Source organism: Elephas maximus, chromosome 7 (assembly GCF_024166365.1).
Source record: "Elephas maximus indicus isolate mEleMax1 chromosome 7, mEleMax1 primary haplotype, whole genome shotgun sequence".
In the NCBI taxonomy this organism is placed as follows: domain Eukaryota; kingdom Metazoa; phylum Chordata; class Mammalia; order Proboscidea; family Elephantidae; genus Elephas; species Elephas maximus.
This window is the reverse complement of record NC_064825.1, coordinates 122,345,909-122,368,578: the sequence shown is the minus strand read 5'-3', so window position 1 is coordinate 122,368,578 and position 22,670 is coordinate 122,345,909. Positions and strand designations below refer to the sequence as shown.

Here is a 22,670-nt window from a genome sequence, read left to right as displayed (position 1 = left end):
GCTGCTGTGTGGCTCCAGTTTGCACTGGATACCTGCTGAACCCCCCAGGGTTTTAACTTCTACTGGATGCTGCAACCACTGGGCTGTCGTCGTCTTGCTGCTTGTCTTTGTCCCTGTAGCCTACCACTGGTTATATATTCCTGCTCTGGCTGAAGTCTAGATTGTCTTTTTTGGCTGCTCAACTCTCCCTGCATTCTTTCACTTTAAATACTCAAGCTCCTGAGTAATGAAATGACCAGTATGAAAAGCTGGGTGCTTGTAGAGAAACTATGGTTTCTGGGACAGTCGTGAAGGAAGAGGAATGTCCCAGCTCAAGGACGTGCTGATTCTAGTTGTAGGCAGTGCTGATGTGTCTAGCAGCCACCAGTGGAGCTCGCCCTGCCCCTCCCTCCCCCCCCCAGTTTTCCTCAAAATGAGTGGAAACGTTACTTTATGATGCCTGAAATTCTGCCAATTAGAGATTTTGTTGGTATAATTAATAAGCTGTTCTTCGGTGCCATCGAGCGGCTTCTGACTCATAGCGATCCTGTGTACAACAGAAGGAAACACTGCCTAGTCCTGTGCCATCCTCATAATTGTTGTTATGCTTAAGCCCATTGTTGGAGCTACTGTGACAGTCCATCTCATTGAGGGTCTTCCTCGTTTTCGCTGACCCTCTACCAAGCATAATGTCCTTCTACAAGAATTGATCCTTCCTGACAACATGTCCAAAGTATGTGAGACATAGTCTCGCCATCCTTGCTTCTAAGAAGCATTCTGGTTGTACTTCCTTTAAGACAAATTTGTTCATTCTTTTGGTAGTCCATGGTATATTCAATATTCTTCTCCAACACCACAATTCGAAGGCATCAATTCTTCAATCTTCTTAATTCATTGTCTAGCGTTCACATACATAGGAGGTGATTGAAAGCACCATGGCTTGGGTCAGGCACACCTTAGTCTTCAAGGTGACATCTTTGCTTTTCAACACTTTAAAGAGGTCTTTTGCTGCAGATTGCCTAGTGCAGTGTGTCTTTTGATTTTTTGACTGCTGCTGACATGGGTGTTGATTGTGGACCCAAGTAAAATGAAATCCTTGACAACTTCAATATTTTCCCTGTATATCATGATGCTGCTTTATTGGTCCAGTTGTGAGAATTTTTTTTTTCTTTATGTTGAGGTGTAATCCATACCGGAGGCTGTGGTCTTTGATCTTTTTGATCAGTAAGTGCTTCAAGTCTTCTTCACTTTTAGTACGCAAGGTTGTATCATCTGTATAACACAGGTTGTTGATGAGTCTTCCACCAATGCTGACGCCCTGTTTTTCTTCATATAGTCCAGCTTCTCAGATTATTTGCTGAACATACAGATTGAACAGGTATGGCGAAAGGGTACAATCCTGATGAACACCGTTCCTGACTTTAAACCACACGGTATCCCCTTGTTCTGTTTGAACGACTGCCTCTCGATCTGTCTGCAGGTTCCTCATGAGCACAATTAAGTGTTCTTGAATTCCTCTTCTTTGCAGTGCTATCCATGATTTATTATGATCCAGTAAGCACTCTCTTTAAAAAATACTCTTGCAGATTAGGGTGTAATCAGCCTGTCACCCCACAATGTGCATTTTTGTTACCATGCTGTTTTTCTCTCAGTGTAGAAAAGATGTTGGTTTTGGAGTTTGGTACAGTGTTTTGGTTAAGGCAGGGTAGATCCTGCCTCCAAAGGGGGAGTGTCCTAATGTTGGTCCTGTGGCTCTGTCTTCTTTGGGAAATGTTCACAGAGAAACGCTTGGTATATTTCTCAGAGAAAAAGCCAGCTCTATTGTATTACTTATCTTTTAAAATATGGAGCCGTGGTGGCACAGTAGTTAAGAGCTCAGCTTCTAACCAAAAGGTCAGCAGTTCAAATCCATCAGCCACTCCTTGGAAACCCTATGGGACACTTCTGCTCTGTCCTACAGGATTGCTATGAGTCAGATTGACTTAAAGGCAAAGGGTTTGGTTTGATTTTATTGTATTATTTGTCTTTTAAAATGTGTAAAATGTATAGAAACAAATGTGAAAATAATAATAATGATTATTTTGAGGTGATGGGATTTTAGGTAATTTTTTTTCCTTTATAGTTTGTTTTCAGAGTTCGTTGCAATGAAAATTAGAAAATTAATTTTGTAATTGGGGAGGGGCAGTAAACATTAGGGTAGTGTGTAGCTCAGCAATGGACTCAAACATACCAACAATCATGGAGATGGTACAGGACCCAGGCAGCGTGTTGTTTGATGCTCATAAAGGTGCCATGAGTCAGAGCCAACTCGATGGCAACTAATAGCAACAATATCAACACGTAGCTCAGGAATTTCTGGATAGGAGGTTGGACAAAAATGTAGAAAGAAATGTGGAATGGTAGGAAAGAAAAAAATTTTTTTTTCCTGAAATGTTGCGTAAGGCCAGCTCTGTGTGATTGAAAGGAAACACTTTTCTTCCTCTGTTATCTTAACTTAAAACTCGGGGTAGTGATATTCAAGCTTGGTCAGCTGTACTGTTGATTAAATTAGCTTTAATGAGAAGCCCTGGTGGCATAGTGGTTAAGAGCTATGGCTGCTTACCAAAAGGTCAGCAGTTCAAATCTACCAGGTGCTCCTTGGAATCTCTATAGTGCAGTTCTGCTGTGTCCCATAGTGTCGCTGTGAGTTGGAATCGACTTGACAGCAGTGGGTGGGTTTTTGGGCTAGCCTGGGAACCTAACTTCTTTCTATAGTACTTTTTAAAATTATAAAGTCATTTTTAATTCCAGTCCAGAAGCTAATTTTGGGGGGAAGATGGGCAGAGACATGGTGTCTTGTTTTATACAGTGTGGAGCGTAGGGTCTGGCACACTTAAACTCATTAAAACCCATTGGCGTTGAGTTGATTCCAACTCATAGTGACCCTATATGACAGAGTAGAACTGCCTCATGGGGTTTCCTAGGCTAAATCTTTATGGAATCAGTTTGCCACATCTTTCTCCCACTGGCACACATAAGGACTCAATAAGTCCTTGTGGAATGAATGAGCAAGTGAGCAAATGAACGTCTTCCTGGGTAGAAGTCCACACACAAACAGGCACTTCATCCAGTGCTTGAGTCCCCTAAGCTGGCTCTAAAGCTTGAAAGGTGGAAGCCCTCACAGCTTCCCTTACCCCTCATCATGAGCACCCCAGGCCCAGAAACCTCAGAGAAGAAATCAGAATCATGGCCTGATATAGACTGAACTGGGACTTAACAATCATCTAGTCCAGGAGAAGCTAGTAATGTGATCTTTTCACTCCTGTACTTAGCAATTTGCTATACTTTCTTTCCTTCCCCCCAAAATTTTAAATACTTTTACGCTGAAATACATCTTCTTTTAGTCATTTGTTCAGCACATATTTGATGATGGTCGCCTATGGGGCAAGTACCGATGACTCGCAGGAATGAATGATGAACAGAGGCACAGCTCCCATCTCAGAGAGCTTACAGTTGGTGACATACTGTAACTGAAAATGGTGATTCCTACTGCTCACCTGACATGAGCAGTTGACAAGGGAGAATGGGCAGCTTGCAAGTTAAATCTTCGAGCTGTTCTACTGAGTAGAGGCCTCTCTTCTTCCCGGTGACTTGATTTTTTGTCTTGCCATCTTAGTATCTGTTTCTCTGCTTGCCAAAAAAATTAACTTGTCTTCCAGAGGTGTGTGGGCAAAGTTTTCATATCCGTTCTTTTCCTGACAGGTAAACTTTAATGAGCCCTTGTCCATGCTTCAGCGCCTTACCGAGGATCTGGAATACCATGAGCTGTTAGACCGAGCTGCAAAATGTGAGAACTCTCTAGAACAGCTCTGTTACGTTGCAGCTTTCACCGTGTCCTCCTACTCCACCACTGTCTTCCGTACCAGCAAACCATTCAACTCGCTCCTTGGGGAGACCTTTGAGCTGGACCGATTGGAGGAGAATGGGTATCGATCCCTCTGTGAGCAGGTAAAGGGGCCTGGGGACTCAAACACATTTCCTTTTAGAAGAGAAGGGTGAACTTTGTTATTTTTTTTCTTCTTCATGTAGTCCAGCTTCTCAGATTATTTGCTCAGGTGTTTATCAGTAGCTAATTAAGACCCCTAATGAGATGGATTGATACAATGTCTGCAACAATGGGTTCAAGCATAGGAACAATTGTGAGGGTGGTGCAGGACCAGGCAGTGTTTCGTTCTTTTGTGCACAGGGTCACTGTGTCAGAACTGACTTGATGGCATCTAACAACAACAACAGCATCTTTTCTTTCTCCTTTCTTAATTTGAACCTCTAATTTCTTGCAGGTGAGTCATCATCCCCCTGCTGCTGCGCACCATGCTGAGTCCAAAAATGGCTGGACGTTGCGTCAAGAAATCAAAATCACCAGCAAGTTTCGAGGCAAATACCTCTCCATTATGCCCCTCGGTAAGGCCACCATGTTTGTAGGTATTGATGCTGCAGGAATAAAATTTTTCCTGACATGATGGAGAAGGTTTAGGAGGCAGGATCCCAGAGGTCTGATTCGGGCACTGAGCCTCACTAGGTCTGTGGCTTTGGGTAGGTCATTTAGCTTTTCAATTACCAAATGAGTGAGGGGGTCAGAGACTTTGCGAACCCATCCAGTTGTAAGTTGTCTTCTTGGTTATATGTAATGCATCTTTAAGCACTATCTTAGAACAGAAATTCTGAAATACATTTGTTTTTTCATTCTATCTGACTTCATTTAACTGGTGTCATTTCCCACATTATGCTAGAAATTAGGTTCTGTCTGTTAATCAGAACTCTTGTGATTGCAAGGTTAGGTTTCCAGGCTAGTCCCTCCCCCTTTTCTCCTCCTTCCTCTCTCTCTTTCTCTACCGGATGAGCTGGGTATAGTTTATGTAATGGCTAACTTCTAGGTAAGATGAAACTTGATTTTAAAAGATCCTGTTGGAATGCAAGCTAATTGTGTGTCAAGATCAAAAAGATAAGACCTGAGAAGAAGAATCCTAATTTACAGTGTTCGAGACCCGATACCTTGGGGGAAATAAAGTTATTCAAAAAGTGTCATAGAGATTCTTGCTGCTGTCATTACTGGATCAGACGTGTTTGGCCATGTGTGTGCTGAGGAGTGAACACTGGTCTACAGAAAGAGAAAGAAGCACAGAGCAGATGTTTAGAGAAAAGAGACCAAGTGAGTCCCAAGAGAAAGAGCTGGCAGTAGCTGTTATCTGATGGCTTTCTTTTTTGTGTTTCTAGTCTTTCATAGCCACCCACAGTTCTTGAGGGAGGGACCTCAAGCCAAGGAATGCGGGTGGCCTCTGGAATTTGAAAAGGGCAAGGAAACAGATTCTGCCCTTAAACCTCCAAAAAGAACATAGCCCTGCCGACACCATGATTTTGGACTTCTAACCTCCAGAACTGTAAGAAAATTAATCTGGGTTGTTTTAAGCCATTAAGTTTGTGGTAATTTGTTACAGGAGCAGTAGGAGACTAATACAGGGGATAATAGTACCTGCAGCTGAGGTATCAACAGATAATTGAGCACTGACTGTATGCCAGAAACTGCTCTAGGTACTGAGGATACGATGGTAAGCAAAACCTACCTTGACCTTGTATTAGTTTCCTAGGGCTGCCAGAACAAAGTACCACAAACTGAATGGCTTCAAACAACTGAAATTTATACTCTCACAGTTAAGGAGACCAGAAGTCCGAAATCAAGGTGTCAGCAGGGTTGGTTCCTTTTGGAGACTCTGAAGGATAATCTGTGCCAAGCCTCTCCTAGCTTCCAGTGGTTCCTGGCAATCCTTGGCATTTCTTGGCTTGTAGGCTCTTCACTTCAATCTCTGCCTCCAATGTCACATGCGCTTATATTTGCAAAGAACCTCTTTCCAAGTAAGGTCATATTCTGAGGTTCTAGGTGGACGTGAATTTTGGGGGGTCCATCTTTCAACACAGTACAGATCTCCTTTAGCTTGTATTCTTTTGGGAAGTAAAAAAAGTAAACAAATACATAAATAACGTAATTTTAGACAGTGGTAATTCTATGAAGAAAATAGAGTAAGGGGAACTAGGAATTAATGGTTGAAAAACAGAGATGTATGTGTGTCAGTAGTCTCATGGGTAGAGTGGTCAAAGAAACCCTCTCTGAGAAGGTTCCATATGAACAGAGACCTAAATAACCGAAGATGACTAGGGGAAGAGTGTCGCAGACAGAAGGAACTGCCAAGACAAAGGCCCCGAGGTGGGAGCAAGCATGGCATGCTTGACAGGCAGTAAGAAGATACCTTAGCTTCCTAGTGCTGCTCTAACAGAAACACCACAAGTCGTGCCTTAAAGAAGAGAAAGGTACTATCTCACAGTTCAGGAGGCTAGAAGCCCAAATTCAGGGTGTCGGCACCAGGGGAAGGTCCTTGTCTCTTAGCTTCTGCAGCCCTGGCATTCCTCAGCTCCTTGGTGATCCTTATGTGGTGCCTGTCTGCCCCAGTTGTACTTGCATCTGTGTCTATTCTGTTCTTCATATAAACCAGAAGTAAGATTTAGGATCTACCCTATACTGGTATGACCTGAACTGATTAATGACTACATTGCATTATGGAACGTGATTATATTATATCACATTAGAGTACACCCACAGGTCAGCATTCTAACACATTTTGCGAGGGCACACTTCAATCCATGATAGAAGGCCATAGCAGCTGATTCAGAGTGAGCAACGAGGTAAGTGGTGGATGATTTCAGAAGGGCTGTTGGGGACAGATCTTGTAGGGTCTTATATGCCATGGTAAGGAGTTGGGTTTTATTCTAAGTGTCGTGGGAAGTAATCAAGGGTCGTTATATAGTGTGATAACTTTATATGACTTACGTTTTTAAAAGATCGCTTTGACTAGAGACTCTAGGGATGAAAGGATAAACTGGGAGACCAAAAGAAGATTGTTACAGAGGTTCAGGCAAGAGATGATGGTGACTTAAACTGTAGTGGTGGTGAAGGGAGTGTTGAGCAATAGACTGAAGATATATTTAGGTAAAGCAAATATTTTCATGATGGCTGTGAAGATTAAATGAGGTAATGCACGAGGAGAATGTATTACAGTGCCTGGCACGTGGTGGTGCTCTTGCCAGGGTTGCTGTCATTATCATTAATGTCATTATCACCATTGTCTTCCTCATCATCATCCTGGTCATCGCTGCTGCTCCAACTATCATAACCCAAACCAACCCAATGCCGTTGAGTCTATTCCGACTCATAGCAACCCTATAGGCCAGAGTAGAACTGCCCCATAGAGTTTCCAAGGAACGCCTGCAGATTTGTACTGCCAGCCCTTTGGTTAGCAGCTGTAGCACTTAACCACTATGTCACCTATCATGGTGACTTTAATATTTTGTGTAAGAAAGATGTGGCTAAGTCACAATTAGAGTGTTCTTTTCATTAGTGGTTACTAGGAAGCTAGAGTTACACTGTTCCTGGAATTGACTATATTGTTAACGTGTTTATAAATTTTTTTATTGTTTTGAATTTCCAGTTAATGTCTGAATGGTTCAAACCATTGGTTTTGGTTTGGTATTCATTTGAAATCAACCCAGAGGAACAGGAGACACCTATGTCTGCTGAGTGCCTATGTTTCAACAAGTTTCTTTGGAAACTAAAGACATTTTTCTTATTTACTCTGCACAATGAGATGAGATCACCCCAAGTTTATCGGATAAAACCGAGGCCTAGGAAAGTCAAAAACACAGCTAGGGTTGCACACCTAATGAGCGATGGACCCAGGATTGAATCCAGTTCTGTCCGATTCCAAGATCTGTGCTCTAGCCACTACTCCTGTTTTTTTTTTTATTATTATTACTATTAAGGCCCATAGATAAGTGGCTTGCTTAGGGTCACATAGGTAGTCACTAACAATGGGGCCCCATCCCCAGTCCTGACTACCAATATGTGCTCATTCCACAATATAATTTTATTTTTTTGTGTTGGGGCAGATTTGACCTGTTCCCATAAGTTGGGCAGTTGGTATTACAGGCACAAGGAGCCCTGGTGGCACAGTGGCTAAAACAGTTGGCTGCTAACCAAAAGTTCAGTGGTTCGAACCCACAAGCTGCTGTGCAGGAGAAAGTTGCAGCAGTCTCCTTCCGTAAGGATTTATAACCTTGGAAATTCTGTCCGTCACTATGAGTTGAAATTGCAATGGCCATGGATATTACAAGCACAATGGTAAAAATACTGGAGTTTTTGTTTTCATTTTTATCTCCACTGCTGCAGAAAATAGATTTCTGGCTGATATGTATCATGTATCAAGGTTTATCATCATTCAGTTGCTCTTGAATGTTGAAACTTGCTCCTAAAGATAGAGTAGCTAAAGTGAAGTGGAAGAAATGATGACATAAAAGCTGAACAGAAGATTTCCAAGGGCAGCTCGAGAAGACAGAATAAAGTATTATAATGAAATGTGCAAAGACCTGGAGTTAGAAAACCAAAAGGAAGAAAAGTCTGGACATTTCCCAAGCTGAAAATACTGAAGAAAAATTCAGGCTTCTGGTGGCAATATTGAGGGATTCTACGGGCAAAATATTGAATGATGCAGGAAGCATCAAAAGAAGATGAAAAGAATACCCAGAGTCACTGTATCAAAAAGAATCACTCAATGTCCAGCCATTTCAGGAGCTGGCATATGATCAAGAACTCATGGTATTGAAGGGAGACGTCCATGCTGCCCTGAAGGCTTTGATGAAAAACCAGGCGCCAGGATTTGATGGAATACCGATTGAGATGTTTCAACAAACAGATGCAATGCTGAAAGCGCTCATTCATCTATGCCAGGAACTTTGGAAGACAGCTACCTGGCCAGCCGACTGAAAGAGATCCGTATCTGTGCCCATTCCAAAGAAAGGTGATCTAACAGAATGTGGAAATTACTGAACAATATCATTAATATTACACACAAGTAAAATTTTGATAAAGATAATTCAAAAATGGTTGCAGCAGTATATCAGCAGGGAACTGCCAGAAATTCAAGCCGGATTCAGAAGAGGAGGTGGAATGAAGGGTGTCATTGCTGATGTTAGTTGGACCTTTGCTGAAAGCAGATAATACCAGAAAGATGTTTACCTGTGTTTTATTGACTGTGCAAAGGTATTCAACTGTGTGGATCATAACAAATTATGGATAACATTGCAAAGAACGGGAATTCCAGAGAACTTAATTGTGCTCATGCAGAACCTCTACATAGACCGTGAGGCAATCCTTCAAACAGAACAAAGGGATACTGCATGGCTTAAAATCAGGAAAGGTGTGCATCAGGATTGTATCCTTTTACCATACTTAGCCTGTATGCTGAGCAAGTAATCCAAGAAACTGAACTGTTTGAAGAGGAATGGGGTATCAGGGTTGGAGGAAGACTCTTTAACAACCTATGATATGCAGATGACACAACCTTGCTTGCTGAAAGCAAAGAGAATTTGAAGCACTTAACTGATAAAGATCAAAGACTGCAGCCTTCAGGATGGATTATACCTCAACATAAAAACCAAGAACCCACTGCTGGCAAGTCAATTCCGACTCACGGTGACCCTATAGGACAGAGTAGAACTGCCCCACAGTGTTTCCAAGGAGCGCCTGGTGGATTTGAACTGCTGACCTTTTGGTTAGCAGCTGTAGCACTTAACCATTACGCTACCAGGGTTTCCACCTCAAGATAAAGAAAACAGAAATCCTCGCAAGTGGACCAGTAAGCAAAAAAAAAAAAAAAAAAATGGAGAAAATATTGAAGTTGTCAAGGATTTTGTTTTACTTGTATCCACAATCAATGCCTGAGAAAGGAGCAGTCAGGAAATCAAACGACGTATTGCGTTGGGCAAATCTGCTGCAAAAGATCTCTTTAATGTATTAAAAAGCAAAGATGTCACCCTGAGGGCTAAGATGTGACTGATCCAAGCCATGGTATTTTCACTTGTCTCATATGCATGCAAACGCTGGACGGTGAATAAGGAAGACTAGAGATGAATTGATGCTTTTGAATTACGGTGTTGGCAAAGAATGTTGAATATAATACCATGGACTGCCAGAAGAACAAACAAATTTGTCTTAGAAGAAGTACAGCTAGAATGCTCCTTAGAAGTGAGGATGGCGAGACTTCGTCTCACGTACTTTGGATATATCAGGAAGGATCAGTCCCTGGAGAAGGACATCATGCTTGGTAGAGGATCAGCAAAAAAGAGGAAGACTGTCAATGAGATGAATTGACACAGTGGCTGCAGCACTAGGCTTAAACAAGACAGTGATTGTAAGGATGGCACAGGACCAAGCCAGTGATTCATTCTCTTGTACATAGGGTCACTTTGGGTCAAAACTGACTGGAAGGCACCTAAAAACAACAATAAGAAGTTATATTTTATCCATAAATTAAAAAGTCAAGAAAAAAATTTGATCAGAGGTTCCAACATTTAGAAGTTCATAAATCTTTTTTAATTTATTTTCTTTTGTTAACTAGGAAATGCCAATAGGAGGAAACCAGTGCCTTGTTTCTAGCTAGCACGGTGCTGTTTTTCTAATACTTGGCTTAATTTCTGTACGTCTCTGCTTCCAGGTACCATTCACTGTATTTTCCATGCAACTGGGCACCACTACACTTGGAAAAAAGTTACCACGACAGTGCACAACATTATTGTTGGGAAATTGTGGATAGATCAGGTGAGTAAAAGTCCCCACAGTGCTTCTGAAGTTCAGAAGAATATCTCTTTGGGTACATCCTTGCAGTAATTAGGACATGTGAGTTGGGCGCCAGAATGTTGTTACTGGTTCATAAGTTTTTGCTAAGGAATTTCTCTCAGGCAGTATCCCTCTCCCTCTGTCCATCCACCTGCCCAATTTCTTTATTAGGATAATGACATATTGTTGCTATTTATAAATGACCAAATTAGAACATTCATTCAGTGACTATACGACTGTGTTGGGCACTGTGAAAGGTGTAAAAAAATAGTAATCATGGTCCCCATTCTTCCTCTTTTCATTATTCATGAAACATTTATTGCCAAGGTAGTATAAGAGATATTTTAAGGTAATATCTTACTAATTGCCAGGGTTTTTCTTAAGACAATGTTGTTGGTAGGTTCTGTCGAGTTGATTCTGACTCGAGTTGATTCTGACTCACAGTGACCATATTTACAACAGAATGAAACACTGCCCATTCTTGCAGTAGCTATGGCATTTCATCTCATTGAGGGTCTTTCTGTTTTCCGTTGACCCTCTGCCTCACCAAGCATGATGTCATTCTCCAGGGACTGGTCCTTCCGGATAGCATGTCCAAATACATGAGACGAAGTCTTGCCATCCTCACTTCTAAGTAGCATTCTGGCTGTACTTCTTGCAAGACAGATTTTTTCATTCTTCTGGCAGTCCATGATATATATTCATTGTTTTTTGCCAATACCATAATTCAAAGGGATCAATTCTCTGATCTTCCTTAATCATTGTCTAGTTTTCACATGCGTATGAGGTGATTGAAAATACCGTGGCATGGGTCAAGAACACCTTAGTCCTCAAGGTGACATCTTTGCTTTCTAACACTTTAAAGAGGTCTTTGGCAACAGATTTGCCCAGTGCAATACGTTGTTTGATTTACTGACTGCTGCTTGGAAGGGTGTTGATTGTGGATCCAAGTAAAATGAAATCCTTGATGTCAGTCTTTTCTCTTGGTTATGAAGATGTTGCTTACTGGTCCACTTGTGAGGATTTTTATACTGAGGTATAATTCATACTGAAGGCTGAGCCTTTGATCTTTATTAGTAAGTGCTTCAAATTCTCTTCACTTTGAGCAAGCAAGGTTGTGTCATCTGTGTATCACAGGTTGTTAATGAGTCATCCTCCAATCCTGATGCCATAAATTCAGAGAAGTGAGGGAAAACTGTCTTCTGAGAAGTCAGGAAAGCCTTCATAGTAGATGTGAGAATTGAGCTGAGTCTTAAAGAGTGGGTTGGAATTTGAGCGATAGGGAGGAGGGGAAATGAATAAAGTGTAGAAGGGGTCACCCTATGGAACCTTGAAATTGTGAGTAGAGAACTTGAATTTAATCACAGGGTTCATGAAGGGTGCCAGCAGGGGATTGCCTTAGAAAGGTAAATTACTGTGCGAATTTCAATGTATGTGCTAAAGGTCACACCTAAAATATAATAGACACCTAAAAACAAACAAACAAATGGTCATTTGTTCTTGATCCCAACCTGGAATACCAAGGTTACAAAGTGGTTCCACATCTTGAAGGTTGACCAAGACCTGAATCTTAAGGCAGGGGAGCACTGGAATGCAAGATGAAGTAAAGAATTATGAGGTGTGGGGTTTGGTAGATAGTAAGTCATCCATTTGTAATAAAATGATTCTTTTTCGTTTTACAGTCTGGTGAAATTGATATTGTGAATCACAAGACAGGAGACAAGTGCAATCTTAAATTTGTTCCCTATAGCTACTTCTCTCGGGATGTAGCAAGAAAGGTAAGGGAAGTTGGAATTTAATTTTTTTTTTCACTTAATATATATATAAAACTAAATTTATATATATACACCCTCTCCACACTTATTGACATTTACGACAGTAGTAAAAAGTCTACTGTCGAACTATTTTGTGCATTAATGAGGCAAGAGTAACGCTGGCTGTGATGGTTAAGGTTATGTGTCAGCTTGGTTGGGCCATGATTCTCAGTGGTTTGGCAGTTATATAATGATGTAATTTGGCAGTTACATAATGATGTAGTCATCCTCCTTTTTGTGATCTGATGTGGTCACCCTCCACTTTTGCATAATGCTGATTTTCATATAATGACCTGGTCTTTGGAGCCTAACCAAGTTGATAAGTGAGGAGTGGGTTTATATATATACTAAATATGGTGATTCAAAAAAGAGGTGAAGGAGAAGATCAGCAAGAAAGGGAACTATATCAATTGCATTATTAAACCAAATCCTTTTGGTGAAGTTGACAAGTGACAAAGTAAAAGTTAAGAGCCACAACAGATTGAAAATGGGAAACACAGAGGAAGGACTAGTAAAAGGATTGCATGAAGAAGGTGTGGACAGTTTGATCCCTGGGGAGTTTGAAGGTTGGTTGTGTGTTATCACCACCACAGTGGAATTGTGCCATGAGTTTCTGTGGGGGGCGAAGAATAGCTGGGGAGTTAAATCTGTTTGTGGTTCTCTAGTAATATGAAGAGAGGAAAATATAATTCCAAGTACCAGTCAGACACTCCTCCTATATATTATTGCAATAAAAATTCTGTATAACAAGATGATAACGAAACCCCCAACTCATGGCTCAGTTATTTCAAGCAGTACAAGAAATTCTAACAAAATAATTTAGATGGTCGCATGGTGTCTGTTTTAACAGGATTTAACCAATATTTGCCCTAGGACTTTGGCTTCTGGGATAGTCAGGTAAGCTAACCCACAGCGAATGCTGTACTCCAAAGCCCTGCTCTCCATTCTTGTAGGTGACAGGGGAAGTGGCAGATCCATCAGGAAAAGTTCACTTTGCACTTCTGGGGACATGGGATGAGAAAATGGATTGTTTCAAAGTACAGCCAGTCATTGGGGACAACGGGGGTGATGCTCGTCAGAGAGGCCACGAAGCAGAGGAAAGCAGGGTCATGCTGTGGAAAAGGAACCCTCTACCGTGAGTACCAGTATGCATGCTGCCCAGACACTACTTCAGCCTCGACCTTGGAGCAGTAATGATGCCGTTTTCCACTTAGTTATGTGAGGGATTGAGTAAGGAAAACTGGAGCCTTTGGAGAGATTACCAGAAGATTGTTACTGTGTCATTTTAGTTACAGGATGCCTTGCCTCAAGGAAGTTCAAACTAATCAAACCACGTCTACCAAAAAATTATTAGGTGCTTTCTTAAGGTCCTTAGGAATGTATTCAGAAAGATATTTTTCTACAGTTTGAAGCAAAACTCTTAAGAAACAGCTAGAGGAAAAAGGTGCCTACCACCTCTTAACAGTTTCCCTCAAAGTCCCAGCAGCAATATAGAGGTCCCTGAAACAACATGCAGGACTTTGGAAACAGTTTGTCAGAGGCCATTTGTCTCCTGATATCTAATACCATTCAGTCTGTAGTAATTATGTCAGAAAGAGACTAAAAGGAAAAGAAAACAAATAAGGAACTTGCATTTAACAAAATGTCCCTTTCTTCCTAATGAATGTAGGTAATTTCAGCTGAGTGTGCCACAAGCCCAGAAGACTATCAAATGGAGGGATGTTGGGAAGGGTATTTGGAGCGTCCTTTATTATGAGTACCTGACATGGTCCTAGATTCTTTTTGTTTGTCGGATAGCCTTGGTAATGAGGTCTTTGGCAGTGCACTTACTTGTGGCTCCTTGACTTGGGGTATGGGCTTTGGCATTACCCTCTGTCTTTCTCATCCTCCACTTTTAGGAAGAATGCAGAAAACATGTACTACTTCTCAGAGCTGGCGCTGACTCTCAATGCCTGGGAAGGTGGCACTGCCCCAACAGACAGCCGGTTACGGCCTGACCAGAGACTGATGGAAAATGGGCGCTGGGATGAAGCAAATGCTGAGAAGCAGCGCCTGGAGGAAAAACAAAGACTTGCCAGAAGGAAGAGAGAAGCTGAAGCTATGAAAGCCACAGAGGATGGTAACGGATCTGCCGTCTACCCCGTTTCTTGATGCGGGGAGAATGGCAGCGTGTGTTCAGCTCTAATTCTGTTTTTCTTTCCCCTCTCTTTTAGGCACACCCTATGATCCCTATAAGGCATTATGGTTTGAGCAGAAGAAGGACCCTGTTACCAAGGAGTTAACCCATATTTATAGAGGAGGATACTGGGAATGTAAAGAAAAACAAGACTGGAGCTCATGCCCGGACATTTTCTGAGACGGCAGTAGCAAATTGAAGGAGGACCCAAAGGAGAAGAGGACAGAGGATGTGCGGGAAAGCTGGCAGTCGTGACTTTCTTACCGAGTGCTTTCCTCAAGTTTGTCTGTCTTAACCAATCATTTTTTCCAAATCAATCACCAGAAGCAGACGCCAGTGGTGGTGATTGGCTGGTTGCCTTAGCTAATTGAAACTGAAATCGACATACTAGATACCGATGTGTATAAGGGAGAGGTTTAGTGGCTGAAAGGTAGTGTTATTTCACATCTGCGTAGTCAAGGATTCTTGGCTCTTACTTCTCCCTCTGCCCCCATGTAAGAGGGTGGCACCCACCCTCCCCTTGTAGTATCCTGTTCAGCCAAAATCTGCATAAGATTATGATTCAGGGGCATTTTGGTGCTGTTAGAGCAAGAGCTGATTTTAGAAGTTCCTTTTAAAAAAACAAAAAACAAAAAACACACATGAGACCCACCAACGGAGGCATTGTGAATGGTTGCAGTGGAGCTTAGGTATAATGATATGAAATGAGTTTACAAATGGGGCAGGTGTAATGGGGTGCCCGTGCATAGGTAACTGAGGTATTGGAATACCAACGAGAGGGATTTTCCTCTAGGATCGGAACATTCAGAGTTACATTCTTGGAAGTTTCTGTCTTCGCTTGCATAAAACACCCTTCTGCTGTTCTCCATCTTCTTTGACAACTGGAGGCCACTTGGGTGGTTTGTCGAAGGGTTTTGCTATCCTCATGAAGGGGTTTTACGGACTTCCCCAGGCAGAGAACTTCTGAGACCACAAGGCAGGATGGATAAAGACTGCTAGCCACTTCTGCTTTCACAGTTCCTCCTCACCCCCACCCTTCATTGCCTTCCTAGCTTCTCTTCTTTCTTCTGGCACAGTACCAGTTTGAGTCTGTGCCCAGTGTGGAGCGGAACATCGCCTGTCCCATTCTGATACACTTCAGAGTTTGAGAGAAGGTCTTAATCTGGAATAAAAGTTTTCACCGTCTCTGAAGCCCCGTGGACTGGAGTCACCTCTGGAATAATGTGTTAAATATCTGTATATTATATATATGTAGAGAAAAATCTAATTTTTGGGTTTGACTTTCCTCCCTCCCATTAAGAATCTTGTTTTTTTGATACCACTTGTCTCCCTGGGACCCTGTGTTGGACACATACTGATGTGGGTTGGAGCTCCTCTGCTTTCCATCTGTTGGGGGCAGACAGAGTCAAACCTGAGCAGGATCACGGCTGGCAGACTCAGCAACACGCTGTCCATGGTTTCTATCATGAGGTGCCCACTGCTGTCTAAACTCTGCTCTCCTAATTACCCGACTCTTGAAAATGAAATCCTTACCTTTTTCCTGTCTCTTTTCCTTTTGTTAGGAAAAGTGTGGTAGAAGGTCAGCAGAGTAATTTGTAGTTGAACGCTGCCTCTTTCCAGATCATGGCCCACAAGATAAATCCCCGAAGGGCCTTCCCCGGCTGTGGGGGTGAAAGCCCCATCAGGCGGGGTGGATAAGAGAACTGCTTCTGTTGAGCCCTGGCATCCTTCATTTTTTGTTCTGTATCTGTTTCGGTTGTCTTTCTAAAAAAATCTAACCCCTGTGCCACCCACCTTTGGTTGAGGATCACAAATTGAGGTGCCTTCCTTGTATGTATTTTGTTACTATTTTTTGTTTCTGTTCCTTAACTGCTGAGCCTCAGCCAGTGTGGGTCCTGCGGGGAAATATCATTCCAGAGGGAGTCATTCCTCCAAGGAAATTAGATTTAAACCAAGGACATTAGTTCTCTTATTCCTTCCTACCATCCCTCCCTCCATAGCTGTGAGAAGCCTGAGAGAGGAGTGACGACTGCTGGGGAACCCTCCAAAGACCCCTCTTCCCAACACAAGTAAGGGATGGTGCCAGGGCTACTTTCAGGGAGGCCCGTAAAAGCAGTGACCTAATCAGGAGCTTTAGACAGAGTGGGAATTGGCCAACTAAATTGAATTTCCCTGCTTTATCCCACTGTTCTTCCTCCACCATCCACACACTACATTTCCGGCTTGATTCCAATCAGATTCTGCTTAATGGAAGCTTTGAGTCCTTCAGGTGGAATAAAGTCACATGGAAACAAAACAAAACTATATATATTTTTGGTTTTTTTGCCTTATTGCTTTTTTTCCAAGAAAACTACTAAATTAAATAATTTTTAAAAAGTCTCATCATTTGTCTGATTCACTTCTACTCCTGCTGGGCCTGGGGGAGTTGTGTCTGGTCCAGTAGTGATTTGTTCTGTTTGGGAGTCTGGGAGCCCTGTTCTCCATGAGACATTGAAAAAGAGAGCTAGACATGAAAGAAAAACTGTGCACAGATTTCCAGGTGTTTTAACTATCAGCACCATTCTGGAGGGTCTGTGAGCAGAAAAGTAGTTTCAACACTCCCTGCCCCTCCAATATAATTGTCGATGTCCCACCCTGGTATAGGGGAAGGGCATCTAGTATTTTTGATGCATGGCCTGTTTCACCTCGATGAATTTAACTTCCCTTGCCCAGTTTTTGCCCAGTTTAGATTCTGATTCTTAAATGTGTCATCCAGGGGTTCAAATTCTGTTTTTTGAAGTGTAAGCAATTTAATTTTTATTTGAAGACCCTTGAGAGAAGTAACAACAGTAAAAATGCTTGTTTATGTTTTCTCTAAGGTTCAGGTTGAGGGAGGAGATGAGCAAAGTAACCAAGGGGCCTAGAAAGCCTGCAGATCAGAGCAAGCGCACTTCCTGCCCTGTGGGAGGGCCCTCACGTTTACTGAGCATCTGCTTCTGTGTACAGGCTGCTGAGGTAGGAATTCAGCATGGCTGGCTCACACTTAAACAATTGTTTAAGAGGTAAATGAGTAACAGTCTTTTTTTTTTATTGTTCTTCAAGTGAAAGTTTACAAAGCAAGTCAGTCTCATATAAAAAATTTACATACACCTTGCCATATACTCCTAGTTGCTCTCCCCCTAATGAGACAGCACTCTCTTTACCCTGTATTTTTGTGTCAATTCAGCCAGCTTCCGACCCCCTCTGCCTTCTCATCTCCTCTCCAGACAGGAGCTGCCCACATAGTCTCATGTATCTACTTTTAGATTCAAGAAGCTCACTCCTCACCAATATCACCTTCCATCTTACAGTCTAGTTCAATCCCTGTCTGAAGAGTTGGCTTTGGGAATGGTTCCTGTCTTCGGCTAACAGAAGGTCTGGGGACCATGACCCCCGGGGTCCTTCTGGTCTCAGACCATAAGTCTGGTCTTCATATGAGAATTTGAGGTCTGTATCTCACTGCTCTCCTGCTCCCCCAGGGGTTCTCTGCTGTGTTGTCAGGGCAGTCAGTGGTAGTAGCCAGGTACCATCTAGTTCTTCTGGTCTCAGGCTGATGTAGTCTCTGATTTATGTGGCCCTTTCTGTCTCTTGGGCTCATAATTAACCTTGTGTCTTTGGTGTTCTTCATGCTCCTTTGCTCCAGGTGGGTTGAGACCCACTGATATAGATGGCCGCTTGCTAGCGTTTAAGATCCCAGATGCCACTCTCCAAAGTGGGATGCAGAATGTTTTCTTAATATATTTTATTATGCCAGTTGACCTAGATATCACCTGAAACCATGGTCCCCAAATCCCCTCTCCTTCTATGCTGGCCTTCGAAGGATTCGGTTTATTTAGGAAACTTCCTTGCTTTTGGTTTAGTCCACTTGTGCTGACCTCTCCTGTTACAGTCATTTTGAAGATGAAGAAAGCTCAAAGAAAATAACCTAATATAAGCAAATTCCCTCAAGGTCTTAGAGCTGATAGGTTAGTCTCAGTGTTGGAATTTAAAGCTGGGTTTGTTTAACCCCCGAGTTTGTGATCTCTACAGCCTCTTGCCCTGGGATAAATTCTTTGAGTTGGAAGGCAGCTGGTAATTAAATAGTTCCCTCTGGGATTATATCACATTATGCTAAAATGCACGTTTCTATTTCTGGAGGCTTATTAAAATTTTTTTTTTTTTAATTAATGTGGTTAGGGCCCCTTGGTGGCACAAACGGTTTGTGCTCGACTACTAACCTAAAGTCTGGTGGTTTGAACCCACCCAGTGGTGCTGTGGAAGAAAGGCCTGTCGATCTGTTTCTGTAAAGATTACAGCCAGAGAAAACCCTATGGAGCAGTTCTACTCTATATCACAGGGAGCTAGGGTCACCATGAGTCAATTTACTTCACAGCGATGGAAGTCTGCCTTGATCTCTCAAGGCCCCCATGTCCACAAGAATGAGCTGTGTTGTCAGGGATTATTTTCCTAGCCTGGTTCTTGGGAATGACACTTACCTGTTCAAGTCATTTGCCTCAGTCTCATTGCTGGACTTGATGGTAAGTTTCAGCAGTTTTTTTCTGGCAAGGTAAAAACCACTACCATAGACCCATGACACTTCTGGGACAGGCATTCCACAATCTTGAATACCACTGTGGCACTTAGTTTACTCCTTAGGGGCAGTCGAATGTAGCTGAAAGAGTTTCATAATCCCTGCCTGAGTCCATTAATGGGCCACCATGACATGAGTTGGGATGTAGATCCTGAGGGGCCTACCACACTCATGATTCAGAATTATGACTCAGCAAGATTATAAATTACTCCACTTGTCAGGAACCTCTGAAGCCCCACAGAAACGTTAAACCTTTAATTTCAAGAGTTTACTCAACTTTAGTAATCAGATAAGTGAGAACAATTTACAGTGTAGTCCTAAAACGAGGTAGAAAAATCCTTGGAATTTATTCACTATAGGTGTATCCTTTATGGAAGATTATTATCAAAATGTACAGCTTGCTTCTTAAAGTTTATAAAGCTTTTGCCCAGAATTCTGCCCTGTGGGGAGCATTCCAGCCTTTTCATGAGTCTTCCCTTCCAAAGCTCATAATCTGTGGCTACCCTACCCTCAGGCTTTCCTTCCTACTATCTTCAAGTAAAGAACCCCTTCTTTGGTTCACATTGATCTCTCAGGAGAAGGAGGCAGAATGGCCAGATGAGGCAATATTTAAAGACAAGGAACCAATGAGCTCAGAATCTTCTATCAATAGCCTTGCAGAGGTCACATTCTGTAGGCTTTACAGGTGATGTTAGTGTTACCAAAGGTTCCTGGGTGGTGCAACCAGTTTGTGCTTGATTACTAACCTATTCAGTCTGTATGCTGAGCAAATAATCCGAGAAGCTGGACTATATGAAGAAGAACGGGGCATCAGCATTGGAGAAAGACTCATTAACAACCTGCGTTATGCAGATGACACAACCTTGCTTGCTGAAAGTGAAGAAGACTTGAAGCACTTACTGATGAAGATCAAAGACCACAGCCTTCAGTATGGATTACACCTCAACATAAGGAAAACAGAAATCCTCACAGTTGGACAAATAAGCAACATGATAAATGGAGAAAAGATTGAGGTTGTCAAGGATTTCGTTTTACGTAGATCCACAATCAACACCCACGGAAGCAGCAGTCAAGAAATCAAAAGACGTATTGCATTGGCTAAATCAGCTGCAAAAGACCTTTTTAAAGTGTTGAAAACCAAACGTCACCTTGAGGACTAAGGTGCGCCGGACCCAAGCCACGGTATTTTCAATCACCGTATATGTGTGTGAAAGCTGAGCAATGAATAAGGAAGACTGAAGAAGAATTGACACCTTTGAATTGTGGTGTTGGTGAAGAATATAGAATATACCATAAACTGCCAAAAGAATGAACGAAGCTGTCTTTGAAGAAGTACAAACAGAATGCCCCTTAGAAGGAAGGATGGTGAGACTACGTCTCATATACTTTGGACATGTCAGGAGGAATCAGTCCCTGGAGAAGGACATCATGCTTGGTAGAGGGTCAGTGAAAAAAAGGAAGACCGTTGTGTTAGTTATCTAGTGCTGTATGACAGAAATACCACAAATGGATGGTTTTAAGAAAGAGAAATTTATTCTCTCACAGTCTAGTAGGCTACAAGTCCAAATTCAGGGCACTGGCTTCAGAGGAGGGCTTTCTCTCTCTCTTGGCTCTGGAGGGAAGGTCCTTGTCATCCATTTTCCCCTAGTCTGGGAGCATCTCAGCACAGGAACCTCAGGTCCAAAGGATGTGCTCTGCTCCCGGTGCTGCTTTCTTGGTGGTATGAAGTCCCTTGTCTCTCTGCTTGTTTCTTTCTTTTATATCTCAAGATATATTGTGCCTCTAGACACAACCCAGTCTTGTAGTTTGAGTCCTGCCTCACTAACACAATTGCTGCCCATCCTCCCTCATTAACATCACAGAGGCAGGATTTACAACATATAGGAAAATCACACAATACAGACAATAACGGGAATCATGGCCCAGCCAAATTGATGCACATTTTTGGGGGGACATAATTCAATCCATGACAACCCTCAATGAGATGGATTGACACAGTGGCTGCAACAGTGGGCTCAAGCATAGCAACAGTTGTGAGGGTGGCGCAGGACTGGGCAGTGTTTTGTTTCTGTGGTGCACAGGGTCACTATGAGTCGGAACAGACTTGAGGGCACCTGACAACAACAACAATGACAGGGCAAGTCCATAATATTGTATTAGTTTTCTGTTTGTCATGGATTGAATTATATCCCCCTAAAAATGTGTGCATATCAACTTGGTTAGGCCATGCTTCCCAGTATTGAGTGGTTGTCCTCCATTTTGTGATTGTAATTTTATGTTAAAAGGATTAGGGTGGGATTGTAACACCACCCTCACTCAGGTGACCTCCCTGATCCAAGGTAAAGGGAGTCTCCCTGGGGTGTGGCCTGCACCACCTTTTATTTCTCAAGTAAGGGAGGCAAGCAGTATGTTGGGGGCCTCATATCACCAAGAAAGCAGCACCAGGAGCTGAGTGCATCCTTTGGACACGGGGTACCTGCACCTGAGAGGCTCCTCGACCAGGAGAAGATTGAGGACAAGGACTTTCCTCCAGAGCGGACAGAGAAAGCCTTCCCCTGGAGCCGACACCCTGAATTTGGACTTGTAACCTACTAGACTGTGAGAAAATAAATTGGTCTTTGTTAAAGCCATCCGTATTTCTGTTATGGCAGCACTAGATGACTAAGACACTATTATTGCATCACTAATTACCATAAACTTAGTGGCTTAACACACCCACTTATTAGCTCACAATTTTGTAGGTCAGAAGTCTCACATGACATGGGTGGGCTTTCTTCTCAGGATATCACAAGGCTGAAATCAAGGTGACAGCCAGGTTGAGTTCTCATCCAGAGGCCTTGGAGAAAACACTGCTTCCAAGCTCATTCTTATTGTTGGCAGAATCTAGTTCCTTGCAGCTATGGGACTGATGGCCTGGTTTCCTTGCTGGCTATCCGCTGGGGAGGTGCTCAACAACTAAAGGCCGCCTGCGTTCTTCACCACGTGGTCTCCTCCATCTTCAGGCTAGCAATGGACACTCCTTCTCATGCTTTGAACTTCTGGCTTCCTCTTCTTGTGACCAGGTGGAGAAAACTCTGCTTTTAAAGAGTTTATGAGATTAGATCAGGCCTACCAAGATAATCTCCCTATTTTAAAGTCAACTGTGTTTTTGTGCTTTATAATACAACCTAATCACTGGAGTAAAATCTATCATATTAACAGTCCCAGGAATTATGCAGGGGATTTCAGGGGGTGAGGGGTGGGGACATAATCTTGGAGGCCATTTTTTAATTCTACCTACCACAATGACCCAGGAAAAGCAAAATGTTTAGATCGAACAAATAATAGACTCTTTTATCTGAAAAGAACTTGGAAGCAATCCACTTTAGGCATGACAGCCCCATGCTTTTTATCTGAGGAGCACTCTTAATTTCT

General features: G+C 42.5%; 1 protein-coding gene across 1 annotated transcript in view; it reads left to right on the top strand.

The window, feature by feature from the left end:
- OSBP (oxysterol binding protein) overlaps positions 1 to 22,455 on the top strand; it is a 39,906-nt gene extending 17,451 nt beyond the window's left edge. Inside the window, exons 8-14 of the mRNA XM_049892067.1 lie at positions 3,721 to 3,966; positions 4,299 to 4,419; positions 10,557 to 10,660; positions 12,361 to 12,456; positions 13,446 to 13,627; positions 14,391 to 14,611; positions 14,706 to 22,455. Of these exons, the coding sequence (XP_049748024.1) occupies positions 3,721 to 3,966; positions 4,299 to 4,419; positions 10,557 to 10,660; positions 12,361 to 12,456; positions 13,446 to 13,627; positions 14,391 to 14,611; positions 14,706 to 14,848 (1,113 nt within the window). The 3' untranslated portion in view covers positions 14,849 to 22,455. The remainder of the gene's footprint in view (positions 1 to 3,720; positions 3,967 to 4,298; positions 4,420 to 10,556; positions 10,661 to 12,360; positions 12,457 to 13,445; positions 13,628 to 14,390; positions 14,612 to 14,705) is intronic.
- Positions 22,456 to 22,670: the final 215 nt, after the last annotated feature.